This window comes from Aquila chrysaetos, chromosome 1 (genome assembly GCF_900496995.4).
Source record: "Aquila chrysaetos chrysaetos chromosome 1, bAquChr1.4, whole genome shotgun sequence".
NCBI lineage: Eukaryota > Metazoa > Chordata > Aves > Accipitriformes > Accipitridae > Aquila > Aquila chrysaetos.
Genome location: NC_044004.1, coordinates 20,734,364 through 20,756,974, shown reverse-complemented (window position 1 = coordinate 20,756,974; position 22,611 = coordinate 20,734,364). Strand labels below are relative to the sequence as shown.

Here is a 22,611-nt window from a genome sequence, read left to right as displayed (position 1 = left end):
GGAGCTCGGCAGGAGAAGTTATATCATTTATTTTATTTTGTTTTGTGAAAATATCCTGTTGGAGATCTTCTAGCTGAATCAATATAATTTAAAAAACTTGTTATTAGGCAGAGATTAAATTTGAGCACAGCGTGGAATGTAGATGTGGATATTAAATATAACCTCTCTCAGGGTTCTTAATCAGGAAAATCTGATCTCTTTACAGAATGATTTTAAATTGGAAATACAGTTTGAGTTCCAGACACCCAGATCCATGTTCTGCACTCAGTTATTGCCTGAAATGGTTTACCCATATAACTTAGCCCACAACTTTGGCTATTGGTTTTTTTGCATCCAGCTTGTCCACAGACAGGAAATTTAAAAAAAATTCTAAACACTATTTATGCACAATCCATAGAAACAATGTTTTGCCTGCCTCGTTAATAAAGTAGCACTGTTCCTGGAATGGTGCTGAGACTACTGACATCGATCTGACCTTTTGCAAATACCCACCGAATTAAATTATGGGATTTAATTCATTACCTCACTTCAGGATGCAGGATGAGACCCTCTACAAACCTGTGTGTTGAAACTGAAAAACTTAGCTGCTTTTGGGTTTATGTGGAACAGTGAGAGCAGAAATAGTATTTGTGAAGTATTTCATACCATTTGAAAGTCTGGCTTTATTATAGGACATAGTTTAAAAATTGTTGTTTAAGTAAAAGAATAAAAATCATATTTTAATAATATACTGGATGTGAATATTGCTGACTATACACTGTATAGTGAGACAGCCTAATTCACAGCTCTGTATGCACTTTAAAAGGCAAATTCCTTTTTGTAGCTGTAGATTCGGCGGTACCTTAGAAGCCCACGTAGCTGTACGTGCACCGTTCACCTGCTCCCACTGATTCAGTCCGAGGATAGTGGTTTCAGATGCAAGGCAAAAGCTGTTTTCAACAATGCCTTAATCAGATCACAGCCCCCGGTGGCCTCCAGTACCTGTGGCTGAATGGAGCAGAGTCTCTGACTGATTCCCCACTCGTAACTATCAGGGAGCACAATTCAGAGGTGGTGAAGTGGGGGAGGCAGGAGAAGAAGATCCTGATGGAGTGGGAGTCGGGCGACAATCAGGGAAGGGTTAGAAATGTGCCAGAATGGACACGTTTCCTTTTGTCCAAGGCTCGTCTCTGCATGTGCCACTCTTCCCCTCCACTACCCCCTACGCACCTTTTTTCTTTTTAAACCAACACATTAACTCTTTGACCAAGCTCCCAAAGTCACAAGCCTTAAGCCAAATTCCAGCAACGAGTAGGAATTAAGTTTTTAAAATGCAATATTGCAATCCAGTCATTTTGTCGCCTTCTACCCTGGTCTCCTAGCACAGGAAATGTCAGCCTTTCTGCAACCTGCATGCATCTTAATGCCATTTTCACTGATCTGTGTGTTGCAGAAGTCATTTCTGACTCCGAATGTTGCCCTTTCATTGCTAAAAAGGGTCGTGGAATCCTCCCAGCACCTTTCATTCAGATACTGCTGTCAGTGGAAATGTATCTTCAATAATAAATGTGAGTGGAATAAACATATCAAAATGAAAAAGCCCATGAAGTCTCCTTATTCTAACATTAGTTTATAGGGGTTGTGGGGAGAAATCCTATCCTAAAAGTCTGCTTCTACAATGGGCAGTACCTAAAGGCAAACTGTTTCCCACATGTAGCAGACAAATGGCAAACCAATAAATTTCAGGTGTATAATGCTCATAAACCTCTGAAGTCTTTCTCTTCCTCCCCTTTTCCCCCTGACTCCTGGGTTTTTTTCTCCCTTTGTCTTTCTCTTATCTCTTTCACCTGCATGTCACCACCTTTTTTTCTTCTGTACCCTTCCCAGTCCCTAGGTTACTCGCCCCCCCCACCAACAACTGCTAGATTTTTTTCTTTTTCCTCTTTGACAGGTTTCTTCTCCTTCCCAGATTTACTTTCCCAGAAAGTACCCTCATCTTCATTTCCCCCATCACCTCCGGTCGACAGACTCCTGAAACACCTTGCTCCAAGCAATATATCCTGCCCACAACACAGCAGTTCTGCAGTCACGTCTTCCAACCCTTCGTCTGAGTTCACACATCATCTCTCTTGAACGCCGGCTCCTGGGGTGCTCAAACAAGCAGTATATACTAGTTCATAAAACAAACCCGTCGCAGTAAATAAAGTCCAAGTCCTCCTTTGCTACTTCCGTCATTATTACTTGCAACCTCTATTATTAGGGCACGCTTTAAGACAGATGCCTAAAGTACTGCTAAATACAGGACTTGGTGGAGGGTCAAATTAAGGATATATTTCGCTGTTGCCAAGGCAAAATACAGGTGCTCTGCATGAAAAGCAGCATGTGGATTTGGAACTGCAGCCACTAAAGGGTTTACACCGCCCTTACCCGAGTCGTGGCCTCTTTTCTGATGCTGCCAAGCCCTTCTTGGCAAGGTGGTGAGGCTGTCCGGGGTCCCGCCTGCTCCTCCATCCCCTCCTGCTCCTCCTGCCTCCGAGCCCAGCGATGGTGCAACCCACATTCACACATCATGGCTCGTCATGACGCTTTTCGGGCGATGCTGAAATAATACAGTAGAATACAGAGATATTGCAGCCAAAGCATAGCAAATAAACACACACTCACACAGTTCCTAACAGCACTTGGGAGGATTTCCCATAAGAGCAGGCACTTGCTCAAAACACAGGCACGACTGTACTGGGGCAGAAGGCTGATAAGAAGATAGCTGCCTTTTGCAGGACCTCACAGATAGAGGCTGCCGGGAAAATCGGGATGAACAACCGTGTAGCACAGGATATAACACTGCGAGTGTTTCTGAATCAAAGCTAATCTACGGTCAGATATACTCACACTACGCACAGACCAGAATGTGGTAGGCATTTACTGACTGCAGTCAAACCATCCTGTAATCTTACAATTGCAATGGTGAATGCAGTTTTTTAAAGTGTTTTTTTCCTCACGAACCATTAATCTTGGAAGCATTCCTTTAGGTGCTGAGAGGATTTTAATAGCTACTCATCTCCTTTATTTTCTCAGATACCCATTTTTCCATAGCTGATGCTTTTTTATACAAATCAAGATACACAAACTAAGAGTGTCTTCAGATTCAAGGACTGCACTTACTTCCTCTTCCATTTCCCAGGCCTTTAATAAATATGCCTCTTTTTTTTCCTCAGTCTAAATTGAATGGATGTTGAGCTAAACCTAGGGTTCCTAGTGGCAAAAGATGCCTATTCTCAAGAGGAAAGTGAAGAAAGATAAAACTTAATGGCTTTGAGTAAGGATTATATGAAAGGAGAGGCTGTAATCTTTTTATTACAGCATCAGAGACAGGGTGGTAGAGAGTATAAAGAAAAAGTTGGGATTTGGGGTTTGGTTTTTGGGTTTTCTTCTTTTTTTTACAAAATGTCTTGTTCTTCCATTTAAAATACGACACAGGCCAAAATATGACACTGGGTCAGTGGTTTGCTCACCCTCTGACCCTAGTTTTCCTATCCGTTTTTCTATATGCACTATTAATTTCTGTTAAACAGCTCCAGCTTTTTATGCACAATCCAACCCTGGCTCTTCTCTCATCAGTTACATCCACATCATAGTAATGTCTGCCTTAAAGATGCCACAATTTCTGTCTAAGTTGTTTATAAAAAGACCCATTTGTAGCATTACCTTTTTATTTTTTCCTCCTGCAATGCTTGTTAGCCTGTCTTGGGTACCTATCAAAGAAAAAAAAAATGCAAAGGAAATGTTTGTGAATTATAAAGCTCCGGCTTTGCTTGCTTAATGGCAAATCATCCCAGCGAGGAGTTATTTGTCTGTGTCTCTACAGATAATTATGGTATGAAGAGTTTTCTTTGGCTTCCGTTCCCAGTGGCGTCCAAAAAGCACTAATTTTGAGCTAGTGAGATGTCAGTTGTCCATTGCACTGTAAGACAAGAACAAAACATCTTCATTAGCATCAGCAGGTAGCAAACATCAAGTAGGAATCATCCCCTATGGGGTAAACACCATTTAATTGATTTTCTGCTATTTTGGCAGTTATTAAAAATTTCAAAAATATCTCCTGATAGAATGAATAAATGCTACTTATATACCAAATTCGATTTAAAACAGTGGACAAATCGCTGCATAGCTCCTGTGAACATCGTACAAATACCAGTGTTACAAAACAAGCGTGAAGAACAGTCACACGTAAAGAACCTAAATCCATAGGAAAGATGAGGGGCTGCTCATGCTCTTGGCTTGCTGTCAGAGCTGATTTTTTTGTTGTTTATTAAATGGACAGTAGCTCAGGGCCTTGTTCCGAGAATATTTAGCAACTGATAAGAGGCCTCATTCATGACGAAGTGAAGACAGAGGTGAAAGCACAGGGGCAACCACAACAAAAAGATGACAATACCCAAGAGACAACTGGCCAGCTAGCTGGGAACACTGCATTGACTCTTGCAAACCTGCTGTGGGCCTTCTAACACCTGAGATCTTCAGGATTTCATAGCTAAACTGAAGTAGATGCGGAGTAACCAGAGCTGCTTCCTTGCTCCGAAGCTGCCTCAAAACTTTGTCCACATCCCTCTGGTGGCATCTGGCAGCGTTGCTGTGTCTGGCGTGCTATTATTGTAAAGGAACATAAGGATAGGAATGTCATCCGAGACAATCTGTCTTTGGAGTTGCTTTTTCTGGTGGCTTCCCAAAAGATGGTCCTGCCACAGTCCACACGCAAGTAGGAAAAATAAGAGTACGGTTATGACACTATGGTATTCATTGTACCGGAGAGGGCGCAGCTGCTGCTTCTGCTGACAACCCAACCTCGTGTCCCTTCAAGCTTCCCAGGGTGCTACAACTAATTTAACGCACCTCTGATCACCTGATGGGGAAGGACAGAGGTCATTGCAGGATGAGGGGGCTGGCGTGTCTTGAAGACAAAAGAACTTTTTATTTGCAGTCCAGATGTGGTCAGTGTTCAACTGCGTTACAAGAAAATCAGTAGTGACTAAAGCAAAGTTTCAGCTATGAGACAGGTTCTCACAGTGGATTTTTAACAAGAAGAAAGTTCTGCTACTACCAAAGTCCTCGCTTCACTGGGATTGTGGATCTAGGAAAAGGATCCAGAAAACATATCTCAGTGCCTTTGTGTTTATTAAATAGGAAACCTGTTTAAATAGCGTCAACTGACCAAAGCAAAACAATACAGTCCAGAAAAGACTGCCAGGCATAGCTGTGTGTTCCATGGTATTTTTCAAGCATTTTTTTTCCTTTTGTATTTATTTCCTTCCCTTTTTCAAGCAGTGAAAAGTAAAAGCTAGTGGAAATCAAAGAACGTTTACTGAAAGGCTGGGTTTTCCACATGACATCAAATATTTATTAACATCCAACGTGACTCCTCCACTACACTAATTTGTCAAGTATTTATTAAAACCAGGATAGACTTTCTTTGCTACACACCTAAGCCAAGACTGACAAGTCTCCAATTACAGAGGCTGCGTAGAGAGGGAGAGGAAGAGAGAGAGAGAGCAAGCTGCAGGTGTACAGCTTTGTCCTATATTGCTTTTGTGGGACTTGTAAGAGATTAATGAGACTGGTAGAAGAGCAAATATTTAGAAAGATGGTGACTGAAGACAAAGCTGAATCTGACGCACCTGCAGCTGGAAACGTGGTTCTGCAGAGCCCAAACATAGGGCTGGGGTAGGAATGGAAGGAAAGGGGAACGGGAAACCTTTTGGCCTTGTAGACTGGGAGAAAAAAATCATAATAAGGTGGAAAGGACAATGTGATGTGATCTGTGGAAGGAGAAAATCATTGCAAACACTTTTTGGTTTTGGATTATCAAGACCCTCTTGAGAGCAAGGGGAAAGGCAGCTGTGCCCTGTAAGTGAAGGTGGCACATGGCAAACAGACAAAAGTTTCCCCAGGTAGCAAGATGGCAGGAAAAATCAAACTTCATTTTGGGTACCAAAGCACTCGCTTTAGGCGAGGTCGAAAGTGGAGATTTGAAAAGAAAACAACTATTCTGGAATTAATTTCTTTTCTACAGGCTTTGCAGAGGGTTTTGCTGCTGAAGGGATTCTGACAGCAGGACAGACCAGGCAAGCAGAGCTGGGGGTCTCTGCAGCGTGCCCCAAGCAGAGAAGCCAGATGGAGGAGTGCTCTCAGGGCCACGGAGAACTTGCTGCGTACAAAGCACTGCTAGCAAGCAGAGCGTGCTGTATTACACCTGTACGAGGCAGGTCTCTCTCACTTGAGCAGTTTAAACGACGCTGCCACAATATTGTTACGATCTAGCCTAGCTGACAGGTTAAAAGAATAGAACGTTAAGTTCCTCTGTCCCCAAAGCCTAATACGCCAGAACACTGCACATCCGTGGGACCTCCCGAGAGCTGCACCTCCACATCTTGTCCACCAGCCAACACAGAGCCCATCTCTGCCACCACTGGCATGGTAGGAGGCAGCCTGTAAGGGCCCTAAATACCATCAGGCAGAGCTAGAAGTGACAAAGGTTTCAGAAACCAGAAACCATAAACCCCAGTCGCAGTCAGGTAAGTAGAAAACCAAGTACCTAAATAAACAAGGGATTGTTTAAAAATGAAACTACCCCCCCCCCCAACCACCCCACCACCCCCAAACTGTAGTGCTTGTATTTAATAGTTACCAGTAATTGAAACAGTCTACTCATCACTAGCATCCTGTAAACAAACTTAAAAAGAGTGGTACTCTCTGCTAAGAAGAAATAGGTATTGCCTCTCCTGCCCCACCTCCAGCTCACGTTGCAAAAGCTCTTTTTCAGCGCAGAGCTTCTGTGTCCTCCTGACGACTGACAGCAGCAGTCTGTTATGCATCTTGGTGCTACCAGCTGGCTTCACTAGAAAATAATTTCCAAATCTATGTGTCTGCTTAGACTACAGTGCCTTGTACATTCAATTATTCTCCTAACCCTACCAAGGGCAACATGTTTCTAAATTAATATAAACTTACCAAAATGTAATTTTGCAACTGATTCATGTTGCCTCTGTGCTTCCTCCAAATTTAGTTTGAATAATGTTTTCTAATCTACTACATAAAACAAACTGAAGAACTTTGATATTATTTCCATACGCCTGTGGGCTCAAATATAGCCATCTGTGCAACTTCAGGCTCTGCTTCTGAGTCAAGAATTGTTATTTACTTACATTTGTCCTTGGTCCTCTCTGGAAGAACATATTTGTGCAAGTGCTTTTGAGTACTTTCCTGTGTCTGTGAGACTCTCTCCACCTGTGTGATCAGTTATCATAGATAGCAGTCGGGAGGGCTTTTGAAGGAGGGATACTTGGAAACACCTGCTTTTCAGTTACAAGATCAAGTAGGTTTACATCCACTTTTTTTTTTTTTTTTTTTTAATACTGCAAAATTTCATATCTGGCTTGAGTTCTCTCTACTTTGTTTCATAACTTTAATATGAACCTTTCTCTTTCACCTCCCATGACTGATCTCCAGTTCTGGCAATTCCTCTTTTCCATGTGGAGTATGTCAGATCTAACACTCTCACACAGAGGTCACCAACAAAACCATTGTTTTGTATCCAGAAAATTAAAGCAATTTTTGATTGCTCCTCCTGATGCATTTTGGTTGGCTTCATCAAACTCTAAGGTTAATTTTATTAATATTTCAGGATTTCCATGTCCTCTCTGACAAGTTACCTTTCGAAAATGTTGGACCATCTTGCACATTTTGCTTTCTTGAATTTATGCCCTTCCGCTCTTTCCATGGCTTGAAGCAAGATGTGACAACTAAGCTACCTCTTATGGAGTGGCCTACCAACGGCACTGAAAATAAGGGGAGACACATATGTATTTTCTAAACTTCGCTCTTTGCAATACATTTTAAGGGCTGATAGCACATATATACGTATTGCACATATATACGTATTGTTAAGGGAGGTGGAGGTTTGGGTAGCAAGGCGAGAGTGGATTACAATTTTGGGCACCTGGTGAAGTAGGAGCAGCATTTTCAGGCCACTGAATAAGTATGTAGATTATGTCTGTATTGAAATAAGAGAAAATTACTTTAAAATGTAGACATTTAAATGCCTTTTGGCCTGGGTGAGTGGATGAGGTAGTTTACAGCTGCAACAGAAATCTTCAGAAAGGGATAAATCTTGCAAGAAATGGTCTAAATGAAGGTGTACAATACCTGAGGTGCTGATGATGATTTGGAAACCTCATATACTTCATTAGCTAGTTCTGCTTCAAAGCCAGTCTGGGGGCAGTCCCACCCAATCCTGCTTGTTCCCAGACAGCAGGTGCTGCAAACAATTTTGGGCTTACACTCGCAGCTTCTGTTATCATCAATGAGAGTTTGTCTGGGTAAGGATGTCAGAATAAAGCACAACTTCCCTTTTCTCTGGGTATCCAAGAGGAGATTGTATATTTATTTTCAAGTGCTTGTTCCCACTGGTCTTAAATACATCAGCCCAGAATCCTGCTGAGGCATGTCCAGTGGGACTAAAAGCCTAAAGACTGAATTCTGACCCCAAACACCCATTTATGGAGGGTGGTGTTGGGCTGAGGCTTGGGAGGTCACTGAGGCCAAGAGTCTCCATCAGGCCAGTTGAAGTGCAGGCAGCTTTTACTATTTTTTTTTTTCAGGTTATTTAGAGCAGATAGAACAGTTTTAGTGTTGTAGTATGGTGCTGGAGCATTTGTATCATTTACAAGAAAACAATGCTGCTTTCACCTAAGGAATTGAAATTTTAGCTCTGCCTCTAAGCTGAGATTCCTGCATCTCTCCATTTGAAAGCTCAGCGGACTATGAAGCTGACTTATTTAGATGGCTTAGCAAGCAGAAACCCCGCACATTATTGGCATACTCCTCAGCAAACAGCAGCCAGTGGGGGGTTTCTGGGCAGCAGCTACAGTTTGAAGTCCAGTAGCCCCCAGTTTCCCTTATACACAAATCCATTCTTGCCCCTTGCACTTTTGTCTATGGTCTGCTGTGCCCAGATCCTTATCAAGGACCTGAAAGTACCGAAGGCAACGGTTCTTTAGCATCCTCAGTTAACATGACCGCTTTTCATTTGTGTGCATCAAATCATTCGTATTTCTCCACCTCTCCACCTTGAAGAACTTTACAGTTCAACGTCAACTGGGAAGTTAAGGAGAAGTGAGAGTTCGTCAGGAGCATTCCTATTAAACTATCTAACCAAAAACTTTTTGATGGAGATGAGCCAGTCAGAGCAGATGAGCCAGTCAGAGCAAACCCTTTTTGACAGAGAGAAAGCTTCTCTCTTCCAAAACAGAGATTCTGATTTAAGATGAGAGTAAGATTTTAGTTCTTCCTGTTCCTGCTTCAGAAAAAGGATTTAAACCTCAGTTCGCTCCATTCCAGTGGAAATTGACCCACTAGACGGTTACGTGGAAGACAGACTTTACAGCCTCTCTGGTCTGGGGTTTTATCAATGCCTATAAACTACTCTTAACTGGAAAAGCAGGGAAAACAGATTATAAATCCCTAGAGACACGATTACTGTACTTCAGTGGGAAGCAAGAGAGCTACTCATGTCCCAACTTTGCATCCAAAGCAAGTATCTTGACCAGACTTTTTTTTTTTTTTTATCCTTTTCCACTTTTTTTTTTAAACTTGCTCTATGTGGCCCTGTAAAATATATCAAATTGGTTAAGATTAGGTAAATTCAAGATGATTTCCGCTTGGATGGCACACATGCCTGAGTTTTCCTAGTAGATATCTTGTATATGATTTTATATTTTATACCTGAGCTCTTTACTGTTTACCAATGACAATGAATTGCCAGAGAACAACAGATTCTAACTCAGTTCTGCTAGAGTCCAGCAGCTTATTGAACTGCTATTATCATTCATCTGTTATTTGATTTTTCCCATTTTACATTGTTAGGTTTTAGAATAAATTGATTCATAAGTTCTGGCCATCAAGACAACACCTTCACTGGTATTCAACAGAGGGGTTTCATGTGTGATCATTCCTCCTTCTGAGCCAACGTGACTGTTGGCCAGTGGAAAAAACCCCTAACAAACAGCATATCCTCTTGGCCTATATGACAAGTAACACTCAGACTTTAATTAGACTGCATCCATTACATGATTCATAACTCCCATCAGCCCTGAAACTTCCAGCAGTCTGGCTTAAAAACTAGTGTTCACCTTTGCTGTTACCTCTTTCCTTCCATCTTACGTAATAATTTGGCAGTACTTAGGTTTAACTTAAGGTCTAAGCTCATTTTTTCCACCACCACCTGGGACCTGGACAAATGTCCTTTGCGTCAGGATATTACCGTATTTGGACTGTGAACTTCCTGCATCAGAATAATGAAAACAGTTCAATTTTCCTTGAACATGCCATAGTGCTTTTGCAGAGAACACTTCACAAGCTGACTAGCATTTAAACACCATTTTAAAAAGAAAGGAACATTTTCACAGGCACATAAATACTGAATGAATTGAAGAACAAGATAAGCATCAATACTGTTAGTGTTCACTCCAATACAACCAGCTGCAAAGAATTTACTTGTTAAAACAGGATGAAAGTACCGGTGAGAGAAAGAGAAGTTATATTGTAATATAATGTGAAACTGGTTAATAGAATTTTCTCAGATCCCAGCAGATGAATGGTAAAACTCTACCCTTATTTCATAACTCTATTCCCACAAGGTAGCTGGATAAACAAGCTGCAGAGATTCATATATAATTTTTAAAAGCTACAACTGCATGACATACTTAAATTTTCTCCTTGCTGTGAAGATAATCCCATGCAGGTAGTAAGCCTAGTTTATTGTTTCACCATCCTAATGTCCAGTGAGAGGAGACTGATTTGTTTTCTAGTTTAACACATTTATATTGGTAGATATTTTCTATAAGCGTACTGGTAAGCTGACAGTAAAAAGTTGTGCAGAAGTAGAATTTTAGCAAAATTTATCATTTCAAGCTCTGAATTTTGAAGAAGTCCAGGATATAAAGACAGAGATAATATGTTTTAGGATGAAACACACTTGACTCATGACAGCTTAAGAGCCAAGGTATCTGAATATAGAAATACAAAACAACAATAAAAATCACATTACATTTTTTCTTTGAATGAATAGCATAACATTGTTAATAACTTGAAGAATGATCCACTTGGTAAAAAGTGCAGATGTATTTGAAAGCTTAAACACTCACCTATTGTATTTATCCTCCCAAAATAAGGAAAAGAATTTTCCTTAACATTACTTGTAAATTAAATGAAGAACAAACCATTTTTTCAGACCATTGCTTGATTTGTATGTCTATTAAATCTCCAAGGTAAAACTGTTTATCAAAAATTGATTTAGAAGTCCAAAACTTTCTGAATGTGCAAAACTGGGAAGATGACATAAACATCAGTCTCACAGCTGAGGTCATCACATCCAGCGGAGACCAAAACCCAGACAGCTCCTTAAACCCCAGCATGCTGTAAAAAGCAGTATGGAGTGGCAAAAGGACTGTCAAAACAGATACACATGCCCCACTAAGGTTAATCGACATCAGGCTCTTCAGAAATAATTTAATTTGCTTAGAACTCTACTCTGAAATTTGTAATAACTAATCAGTAATCTGCATAGCACTGCCACAAGACATTTTCATTTGGAAAAAAATAAACCAAACTCCTACTTCATCAAGAATTTTGTGTTACTTGCCTACTTTGTCAATAACAAGATTTAACACTTTTATTTATTTTTTTTAATGGTTTCGTATGGCATTCTGCTTTGCATTGCTGCAGATTGCCAGACTCTGCCACCTTAGCAACTATACTTAATCACAATGCTTGAAATGACTACTATACAAATCAGGCTGCAACACCTATAAAATCTGAGCAGGATAAAGGAACAATGGGACCGCTTACTTTCTTCCCTTAAAAGAAAGTGGATGCTGTGTTAGAAACCGCATTGCCATCAAGAGGCAAATCTGCAGTTGCCTTGTCTGTATGTTGAGGTGCTTGTTTTCTCAATCTTGCAAACAAAGAATTCCACAGAATTATGTTAAACAGTGTGAGAAATTTAAAATTCTTGCTTTCAAAGGCAAGGCATAGAAACACCTTTTGTTAAGGCCAAGATATGAGTACATTAAAAAAAAAAATCAGATATACCATTTCCTAACCTAATGTTTTCTTTCATGTTAAAATCTAATAATGTTGCTGAATCTCTCTCTGACATTTTTTGGGAATTCCTGATTATGGTTTTTAAGGCAGTAAATTCAATCACCATGAATCCTCTATCTGCTCTTTCCCAATTTCCACAAAGTAAGATTGTTGGCAGTGAGAGAACTGAAATGGAATTTGAAGGACACCTAACTGAGAACAAACAGAAAAAAAGTACAAGAATAGGAAAGAGACATAATTTAAGACATTATAGCAATAGATTACTGGGGACAAAAGGAACAATGGAAGCTAACAAGATATAAACCAACCATTTTTGTCTTTGGGCTTTTTTGTGTGTGTGTATATCTATATGGTGCTGCACAAGACATGTTTATGCAGGTAAAGAAATATTAAGAGTTCACGCTGAACTAAACTCTGCAACTACATGCACATACAGAAGTATCATGCAAAGTTGTCTCAGATAGAGACCAAAAAACAAGTTTGAAGTCACTGCTGTCACATTTGCCATGTGTAATGGAACACACCAATGTGGATCTCGGGATAAGATCCCATTTCACAGCACAGATACCTTGGCTAGATAAGCTCTAAACAGATGATGTACAATTCTATCAGAATTATCAAAATCAAGAAGAAACACTAGAACAAACTGTCTCAGTCGGGGCGGGGGGGGGGGGGGGGTCACTGGGCTCAAACCAGAATTAAACTCACTTGGAGATTTTAAGAACTAGTTATATGTTTGTGACTAGTTGGCTATTAAAACAGACAATTTCAAGACAGAAAACACGTATAGATCTGTGCTTCTATCTTTTGTTCAATTCTTGAAGTTATTCTTCAAGCAGACCTATGAAGTTCTTAAAAAGATTCTGATGATATGGTCTGTAAGGCTGCAGTTTCTGTAACAAAATCCTTCCTTCTGTAAAGGACAGCCAATGGATAGCAATTTATTATAAACGTCTTAATGTATCAGTATAGCAACGAACAAACGAATGCAGTTGCTGTTTATTTGTACATCAAAGGCCTCAAAGTCAAGTCACTCAGGAGAAGGTAAAGCAGAAAGTAAGAGATGGAAGTAGGGCACAGAAGTAGTTCAAATGGCACAAGGTCCAATCTTGCCTGAAACACATCTGTGGGGATTTGCAGAGGTGGATATGGACAAATTTCCCAGTGAACAAATCAGCAAATAGAAGAAAGGTAATTTAGTTAAAAGCACAGAAGATTTAAGGTTTTAATGAACATAGATGAGGGGGCAACATGACAGCAAATATAATTAAAAGATAAATAATAAGCAAAGACCTTCTAAATTCAGATAGATTCACAAGCACCTTTATATGGTTCCAAATTACATGTGTCATCTTCAGATAGAGACCTGCAGATCATGAAGGCCAAGCCTGTAGAAACTTCCATTCAATGTACCTACAAGCAGCTTAAAACCCAACGAACGTTTCTTTCTCCCCCACCCCACAGCACAACAGTGGAAAGAGCAGAGAGATGACAGCACATTAGTCTCAAAAGTTATAGTTCACCTTACTTAACACCGACTTCTCTCTCCTAAATTATGCAGCAAAATTTACACATTCTGTGAAGAACTGCAAACTAATTAAGGATCTGGAAAAGTACACATGAAAAGTAAGGGAACTAAGACTAGAATACAAAGGCAATAGCACATGGAAAAGATGACAGCAAACTTCTAACCATCCTTTCCCATACTTGAAGGAGATGCAGAACCGGAAAGATGTAAAATTCAGAAGGCTTTATCAGATTTTTTCAGACAGCAGTTAGCTTGCAAGTTTGCTTCTACAGAGAATCTAGACTTGCTCAACTTATTTCTCTTTAGCATACATAATTAATGTTGATATTCAATACAAAAGAATTTCTAAATAAATATGGGCTGTAACACTTCATGCCTTTGGCCTCACACTAAGCATGTGCTACTGGGTATCAGAAATAAATATCCTTTACGGACACACTAACTGAGCACATACAGTGTTTTTTTCTATCCATCGCAGAAGCATGCAACTCCAATCTAAAAGGGCGCTGTGAAAGGTAAACTACCTGTCCCAGTTCTGTAATTCTGAATGTCCTGAAATGGCATATATTGCATCTAATCCTCCATATGAATCCTTTCCTCCAGCCAAATAATTTCACACCATTCTCCTTTTAATCCTCTACTCTGGATTTGATTTTAACAGGATTTATTATTGAGACTATCTATATAGCTAATTGCCAAGGTTTAGATGAAGAGATTTTTTTTGTATCTGTAGTTCTTCATCTAAGACAAGCACCATCCCATGCAGTTTCTTCCAACTACACCAACACTAAAGTTTAGCAAGTGACCATTCTCTTTGCCAAAACCTCAGATCTAATTTCTATTCTGTTCCAGAAGAATCGATTTATCATTCCAGAAACAGACTGCAAGAGTCTTGAGAATAATTCTGAAATGTAATCTGCCCATACCGTCCCTGTTTCAAACAGCAGAAACTCTACCAGTGTTGAGTTTCTGGCTATTTTACGTGTCTTAATAACAATGGCATTCACCTTTGCAGATGTTTCAATAAAAATCTGTAATGCTTCCTTATAGTCAAATGATCTATTTTTTCCAGTGACATCTCTCTCTCTCTCTCGCTCGCCACACCTTCTTAACAACCATTTCTGGCCCCTTCACAGTCTTATGGATAAACTAGTAGTTCTTGTATTATTTTAATACAGAACTAGTACTGGTAGGTTTCTGTCATTCCAAATTCTCTCTCTGCTGTGTCCAATTCCCATCTCAGAAACTTTTTCAACTGACTGTGTCACTTGTGCTTGCAAACTAAAAGAGCGCATCATTTCTAGTTGTTCCTTATGGCCCTACTAGAGTATTCTCTGTCAAAGCAAGAAATAAGCTATCTTGCTAAATTTCTAGTTCTAATTATTAACCAACTGAAAGAAATATCAGACAGTCTGCAACTAAGAAAAGGATGAAAATAAGTCAGGTATACTAGTTGCAATAATAAAGTTGCTAAAGTTAAACAATTAAACACAGTTCATTTTTTCTTATTTAATAAATAATACAAAAAAGTGAACCTTTTTTTTTTTTTTTTTTTACATTATTGGAAAAAACAGTTTCTTATCTAACTCCAGCAATAATACAAGCAATAATGAAACCAATTTAGATTTTTGGGTGGACATTCCGTATCCCGTTTAAGTGGAGTCCAGTGTGCATAGCCTCACAACTACTGATGACTTTTCCACTCCTGGGGTTGGTCTTCTTTTTTGTTGTTCTGGTTCCATAGATGACCTCACTGTTCATTCACCAAAAAAAAAAAAAAAAAAAAAAAAAAATCATATTCCTTGGTTAACATTGAAAAAAATCCACAAAAAACGTGGCAAGTTTCAACACCTGATCAAATCATAACTACTTTTATATCATTGTACAGATGTTCAATTATATTTGTCACATCAACAGTAACATGGCATTTTATCTTTAGCCTTGTAGGAAGAAATGAAACCCGATAGTATATGCACATACACACACAGAGTAGACTTGACAAAAACACTTTTATGTGGTTTACATTTCACTTTTATTTAATCCTCAAAACTGCCCATATTGCAGGGTTTTTCTTGATGAAATATGGAACTGAGCAATTAATTCTACAAAATTATGGTAAAAATTTGCTCATTTTTCTACCTTATTGCTAAGAAACTTTACAGGTGCACAGTTTGTAAAAATAACCCTTTTAAGACTGAATGTATACACATGCTACAAGATTTAAAAAAAATGACATTAGCATAGCACCTCCAGATGGGGCAAATGCAGTGCTGAATACAGACAGAATGTTTACAAAGTTAGAACTGCTCATTTATTTTACAGCTTTTAAAGGGAAGAAATTGTTCAGTCCTAAAAGGGTTAAGTAGAAACCCTAATATACTTCTTTTTCTAACAAAGCTGCCACTCAATCCCACAGTACAGTGCTTGAAAACAAAGTCAAAAGTCTGGCACAGGAAAGTATACACATTTGTTCAGTACTCATAAACACAGCTGCTTTTGAAAGAAAGTAAAAAATATGGTTAATAATTGAAGAGCATCTTAGTTGCAAGGTGGACACCTCTATGGAGTCATTTAATCTACAAGTGGGTAGCTTACTTCCAACAGATAATTTGTTTCACTTGGCATTAATATTTTGTATATGGGGAATTCACTGGTTTATGTCTTGAGTGCATGTCTTTTCAGGTAACCATTCTGATCTTGTAAGTCTGTGCAATGAGGAGGAGTACAGAATACCATTATTAACACAGTTGTGGGATGCCCTCAGGGCAAATAATTAGGAAACACATCAGCAGCAGATTATTAAAGACTATGCTAGTGTTGAATTCTGAAATGCAGTTCCAAACAAAGAAAACAAGAAAAGGCATAGCTAAATTTGAGCACTTAATTTGCTTTTTCTTTCTACAGTTGGAACTATAACAACATTCTGAACACAGACTCAATTTCTATGTATATAGAATTAACAGCAGACTTAACAGCTAGACTTGAACAGTTATAATAGTTTCATAGTGAAACATTCTAAAAGTAGTTTTATCAAAATCTTGAGTTATTGTTAATATCATGAAAATTGATTAACAGCTCACAAGGCCAATAAATGTAAGAATACTACCCCACAGGAAAAAGTTCAGGAAGATAATATATCTGAACAACTTGACATCTTAACAACAGCAAGGACCTGGAAGACCATTTCTGTACTACAGAATAACTACTGGCAACAACGGAGCCACAAGCCCAAGGGAAAAATGGGGTTTAAAATGGTCTTGTAAGCAGAACTTAATAGTCTCTTTTTCACCCACTTGGCTGTAGTGTGTATAACAGCAGAAATTAGGCTAAGTCATTAGGTTCTTTACAAGTCAAGGAATATTACATCTATTGGGCAAAATTACTGCAAGTAAAGAAACTGAATATAAAAAGTATTGCATTTATATGTAAAAAATTTAAAATAATGAGTATAAAAGCACGTGTCAAGTTCTGAAAAGCTATTTTAAATAGTCTTTGAAGGTTAAAAGGCTTGTTATGGTTTGCCTACTGCGTGTGTATCATGGTTTGTTCTTGAATACCCTCTAAATCTGAGATAGAGATATATAGAGATATATCTCTATCTCACTTATTTTAATTCTCAGTCTAATTAGGAATGAAAATCTGTGGCTCTTGAATTAAGCCATACTGTAAGATACTTATGTGCTTCTAACAAAAACACTGTGAAATGATTCCTGCCACAACACAATTAAAATGAAATTTTATAGCACATACAAAGGTAAACAGATTTGCAAGTAAATGCCAGTAAACAGTTTAAATCAGAGATAAGGCCACAATGAATCCTGCCCTTGGTCACTGAAACGGAGATGAGGTGAGGCAGTATTCACTAGTGCTAAGAACCAGCATTGTAACTACGTCATGGGAATAAGTTTTGTAATACAGAATAGCAAATATGAAGGCCTGTGGTAGAATACAAGCACATTTTAGAAGGGACAGTGGCACCGATTTTACTATTGGCTAAACATGCTTTATAACCGATTTCTTCCTTTAACCACATTGTTTTCACACACACAACGGAGCACTAAAGCAAACAAGTAGAATGGAGCGTCAGAGTACACAAATGTGGTGCAGAGACAATGCTGCAAAATGGCAGTGGGTGTTGAAACTGGAATAAGTGGTCAGAAGTAACAACCCTCTGAAAATGGTCAACAGATAAGCTTGTAAGCAATGCACTGTAGGAAGCCACAGGTTCAGATTTACACAGCAGTTGTGACTCTTGCTTCAGGGTATAGAAAAGGCTGAACACACCGTAAAATTTGTATTTTGGCTTTTAAAGAGGAAGATCACACTATCAGAACTTGTCCTATGAGTCTATGCCTAGTTCTGTGACTACAAATGAACTACTGGGGTATACTTTCAAATACAAATGAAGCAGGCAGGTCTACAAGGAGGGACAAAACGTGGCAAAGTCAAAATGAAAAACAAATGCAACAACCAACAAAGTCAAAGTGCAAATGAGCCTTGAATTTATGATGGAGAGAAGACTTGAATGTTGCACAAGCTGTTGGCAGGGAAAGAGGAACCCACAGGAAATAAGGATGGGAGGAGCTGACATCTTCATAGTGCTTTTACGATTTTCTATTTGCCCATTTCTAAGTAATAAAATTTACTTCTAGTTATTATGGTATGATCACTTCACAATGAAAGCACGTTCTCAATACAAGTGTTACACCAAAGTCTGGCCTAATTTACTGAACAGTATGAAGAAAAACATGCTTGTTGTGATTCTCAGGTGATGAGGGCATCACCTACCAATCCCATTTGTAGCACATACTTCTCATGGTATTTTAGTTACATGCCAACAAGACAGAAGACATGCTGCCAAATGAAGTTATTGGGAACATTCCACTTTCAAAATAAAACATTTAACTTACACTTAATACAAATTATGTACAAGATTAGAAAAACCTGAACGGATCCTGAAACATTTTCAGATGCAATATGACTGAGCAAGGAAGAGGGGGAGTAACCCAGTAACAACCCTTCAAAAACACCAACATATGCCTGTGACATGAACAATCATTAATATGACTGCTTGAGATGCCACTTTAAAAAAAACTCATGTAATGTTAGAACCTCATGAATTATCACTATAAATACATATTTAAAAAAGGAAAACAGAAATAACTATTAACAATGACTGAAAACAGAGCACTAAAGTTAACATACATTGCATGTATTGCAGGCAAGGCAGAGGCATTTTTTAAAGCTTTTGCACAGACTTCATATAATCTTAAAAAAAATATGCTGGCCTTTACAAGGTTCTACTTGCTGAAATAAAAACAATTTCAGTTCATAAAAAGTCACAAGACTTCAGTTTAAAAAAAGGAACAGTTCCAGCCACAGACCAAAAATATATATATTTTTTTAAAACTGGAAGAGTATGGTAATTAGATTATACAAGCATGGTCAGGCTTGGAACCTGAATATACTTCAGAGCGAAAGCTCAGAGGAAAAAAAAATATAAACTATTTGGTAACAAAAGTGTACTATATGTTGTGATACAAAAAAGGTATGGTGAAAATGTACCTTTTATACTAAAGCTTATACAAGTTCCTTGGTCCATAAAAACTATGTTGTGTTCATGTTTTCTAGTTTGCTCAACATGTATCCCAGCCACATTTTTTGTTTCTTGCCCATTAAAAAAACCAGCTGAAAAATAGATTTTCAATAAAGTTCTTATGTTTCGGATTTTTTTTTTTTTATTGTGGCTTCTATATTTTAAGATCAGCACTTGCAGGTAACAAGGTTCAAATAATATCACCTAAAATGGAAAGGTGTTTTCCCATGAAACCACAAAAATTGTTCAGTTCTCTTGAATGTAGCACTTAAAAGTCAGTTAAAGTCCAGACAAACAACAGTAGTTAGGAAACTACAGTTGCTGTAGATGATGTGACATTGGTTGGATTTGTGCTGACGTTCGTGTAACTTCCCTCGCTGTTTGTATTTGTTTCACTGGAAGCCATGAGGCTTGAGTTGGCTCTGAGGATTGCTCCAGCAGCACTGCAGTGTGGTCGTGGCCCTGGTTCCGGTGTGTATGTAAAGGTAAGGCTGGTGGAGTAAATTATGCCATCATTACGGACCAAAGTTACTGGAACCTGGACTGGCTGACGGACCCACCTCCAACCCTCTCGAAATGCAGAAATGTCTGGAACAACACATAGCATGCTCTCTGCACATCTGAAAAACAGGAGAGTCACCTGAGCATAATACAATTTAAGCTTAAAGAATAGAATAGAATAGAACAGAACAGAACAGTTGGAAGGGACCTACAACGATCATCTAGTCCAACTACCTGACCACTTCAGGGCTAACCAAAAGTTAAAGCACGTTAAGGGCACTGTTCAAATGCCTCTTAAACACTGACAGGCTTGGGGCATCGACCACCTCTCGGAAGCCTGTTCCAGCGTTTGACCAACCTCTCAGTAAAGAAATGTTTCCTAATGCCAAGTCTGAACCTCCCCAGGCACAGCTTTGAACCATTTCCATGTGTCCTGACACACAATCCCAGGCTGAAGAGCGCAGCACCTCCCTCCTCACTTCCCCTCCTCAGGGGAAAGCAAGGAGGTCACCCCTCAGCCTCCTTTTCTCCAAACTAGACAAACCCAGCGTCCGTAGCTGCCCCTCATAGGACATGCCGTCCAGGCCTTTCACCAGCTTTGTTGCCCTCCTCTGGACACATTCAAGGACCTTCACATCCTTCTTAAATTGTGGGGCCCAGAACTGCATGCAATACCCAAGGTAACGCTGCACCAATGCTAAACACAGCAGGATAATCACCTCTTTTGACCAGCTGGATGCGGTTTGCCCTCTTGGCTCCCAGGGCACACTGCTGACTCATATTGAGCCTACCATCAACCAGCACACCCAGATCCCTTTCCGCAGGGCAGAAAGTATACACTTGAGTGTATACACATGAGTATACACTCTTCAAAGCATCCAGTAAAATGCAATCACCATAGAAGTAGTAGGATATACTGTACCTGTACATGGTTTCAGCTTCCACATCCCCAAACCAGACACGTAAATTTGGAGTGAAGTTCTGTCCTGTAAGTTCCAACATTGCTACATCCCCACCACCATTCAACTGGAGAGGGAGTGAATAGAAAAAAGAAAATCCACAAAAACCCATATATTAATAAAAACACCCCCCACCCCCAGAAAAAAAAAAAAACCCCAACAGAAAAAAATTCTTCACATGCATACAAGAACTGTAAACAGTGCTGTTTCTATCAGCTGGATAAAACTGAAAGAAACACACCTACACAACTGAACTGTAAAGAAGTAACACATCTAAAAGTTACTGCCAATTAATTTGATATCCTGAAGGAAATTCTAAGCTTTGACAGTGGCCACTTAGAAAAGAAGTCAACAAGGCTTTGAAAACAAAGAACAAAGAATCTTTCAGAGAACGTGTTAGGATAGCTTCAAGTTTTTCCACAGCAGAATGCTGGTTTTCTTAATAAGGTTTCAGTCTAGCTCTCTTTGATCTATAATTGGCTGTTTTAAGAGCCAAAATCAATTTCTAAATAATCAAATGGAAATAGAAGTCATAGGGTTATCACTACCATAGTATTTTAAGAAATAAAACTCTTAATGTATAGAACAATATTAATATTATTCCTGTGATGGATAGGCTTATGTATTCTGAAATGTAGGTAAGAAAAATTATTGCAACTTAAAGTAATTTTCCTGTTTGTAAAGCTAGTAAGAATGTTTTCCTCCAGTATTTCACAAAGGTACCATGAAGGTTAAATCAGTATGACAAAAATAATCTCACATAAGAGAGTTTATTAAGAAAAAAAAAAAAAAATTAACTTACTTGAAGACTTTCTACAACAGGCACAGGTGTCACTGGAGCATGGACCGGTCCCATCCCCTCATAAAATGTGTATTCTGCTTTATCTGTGCTAATGATTGTCCAAGAAGCTCCATCATTAATCATTTCTTTATTTGGTTCTTTTGGGCATGGAGTGGCCTTAGAAAGAAAGAAAAGTTTTACATCTGACCTGTAGACTCATTTGCCAAGTCACAGAGCTAAAGACCAACTCAGTCAGTAACGTTGACCATTATTTCAAAAACATGTTTCCTTATGTTTTTCCTCTAACAAAATGACCTAGAGGAACAGTCACATAGATTTCAGCAAAACTAGTAGAAAACTAAAACACTGTAACTCTTATGATACTGTCACCTCTCCAACCTTCTGTTTATTACTGGGTTTCTTTTAGTTCAGCTTTCAAAGTTTTAACATTATTCAATAGCTATTAACCAACAAACTACAGCAACTAGAAGTAGCTACTTTAAAATAAGATCTTGTTTTATTAATGCAAAGTGACTCAACTAGCTACAGACTGAAGTGGAATACTTTTCATTAGTTATGATTTACATCTGGCCAAGCTGGTTTTTTTTCTTTTTTAGAGAGTTCTTCACCATCCACGAAATGATGCAAAACACAAGCTTCTATTTCAGTGTTTGTGCAAAGACATGGGAGAGAAGCTGAAACGACAACCTTGCAAATTAGTCAGAAACTTCCACTGTCTCTTTGTAAATATTACTAAATTAGTATACATACATATATACATAGTTAGAAAATACACTGACAACTATTTTTTATGGCAACAAAAGCCTCTCTGAACAATTCCATCATCTAGCAACCAATGAGGAAATTGTGTATAGGTTAGAAACAGGCACAAAAAAAAAAAAAGGGACTCAAAAATTCTAATTTTAATACCTAAATTCTGTTTTCTTCCGTTAAGCTTTAAGGATATCTAGGTATGTAACCATAACCTTCTCTCCGCAAAACTGTTAGATAAACTTCAATTAGCGCAAATTTACCAGTTCAGATGAAAGAAGTTAAGATCAAAGCTGCATTCTCATGTGGACTCTTCATGCTGATATGATCACGTAAAAAA

The 22,611-nt window shown here is 38.8% G+C and overlaps 1 protein-coding gene across 4 annotated transcripts in view; it reads right to left on the bottom strand.

The window, feature by feature from the left end:
- Positions 1-13,060: 13,060 nt before the first annotated feature.
- Positions 13,061-22,611, bottom strand: part of RBPJ (recombination signal binding protein for immunoglobulin kappa J region) — a 66,510-nt gene continuing 56,959 nt past the window's right edge. For all 4 annotated transcript variants that reach the window (XM_030006124.2, XM_030006035.2, XM_030006174.2 and 1 more), the window contains 3 exons: positions 21,522-21,677; positions 20,683-20,786; positions 13,061-19,879 (listed from right to left, as the gene is read on the bottom strand). In XM_030006124.2, the coding sequence (XP_029861984.1) occupies positions 19,564-19,879; positions 20,683-20,786; positions 21,522-21,677 (576 nt within the window). In that variant the 3' untranslated portion in view covers positions 13,061-19,563. The remainder of the gene's footprint in view (positions 19,880-20,682; positions 20,787-21,521; positions 21,678-22,611) is intronic.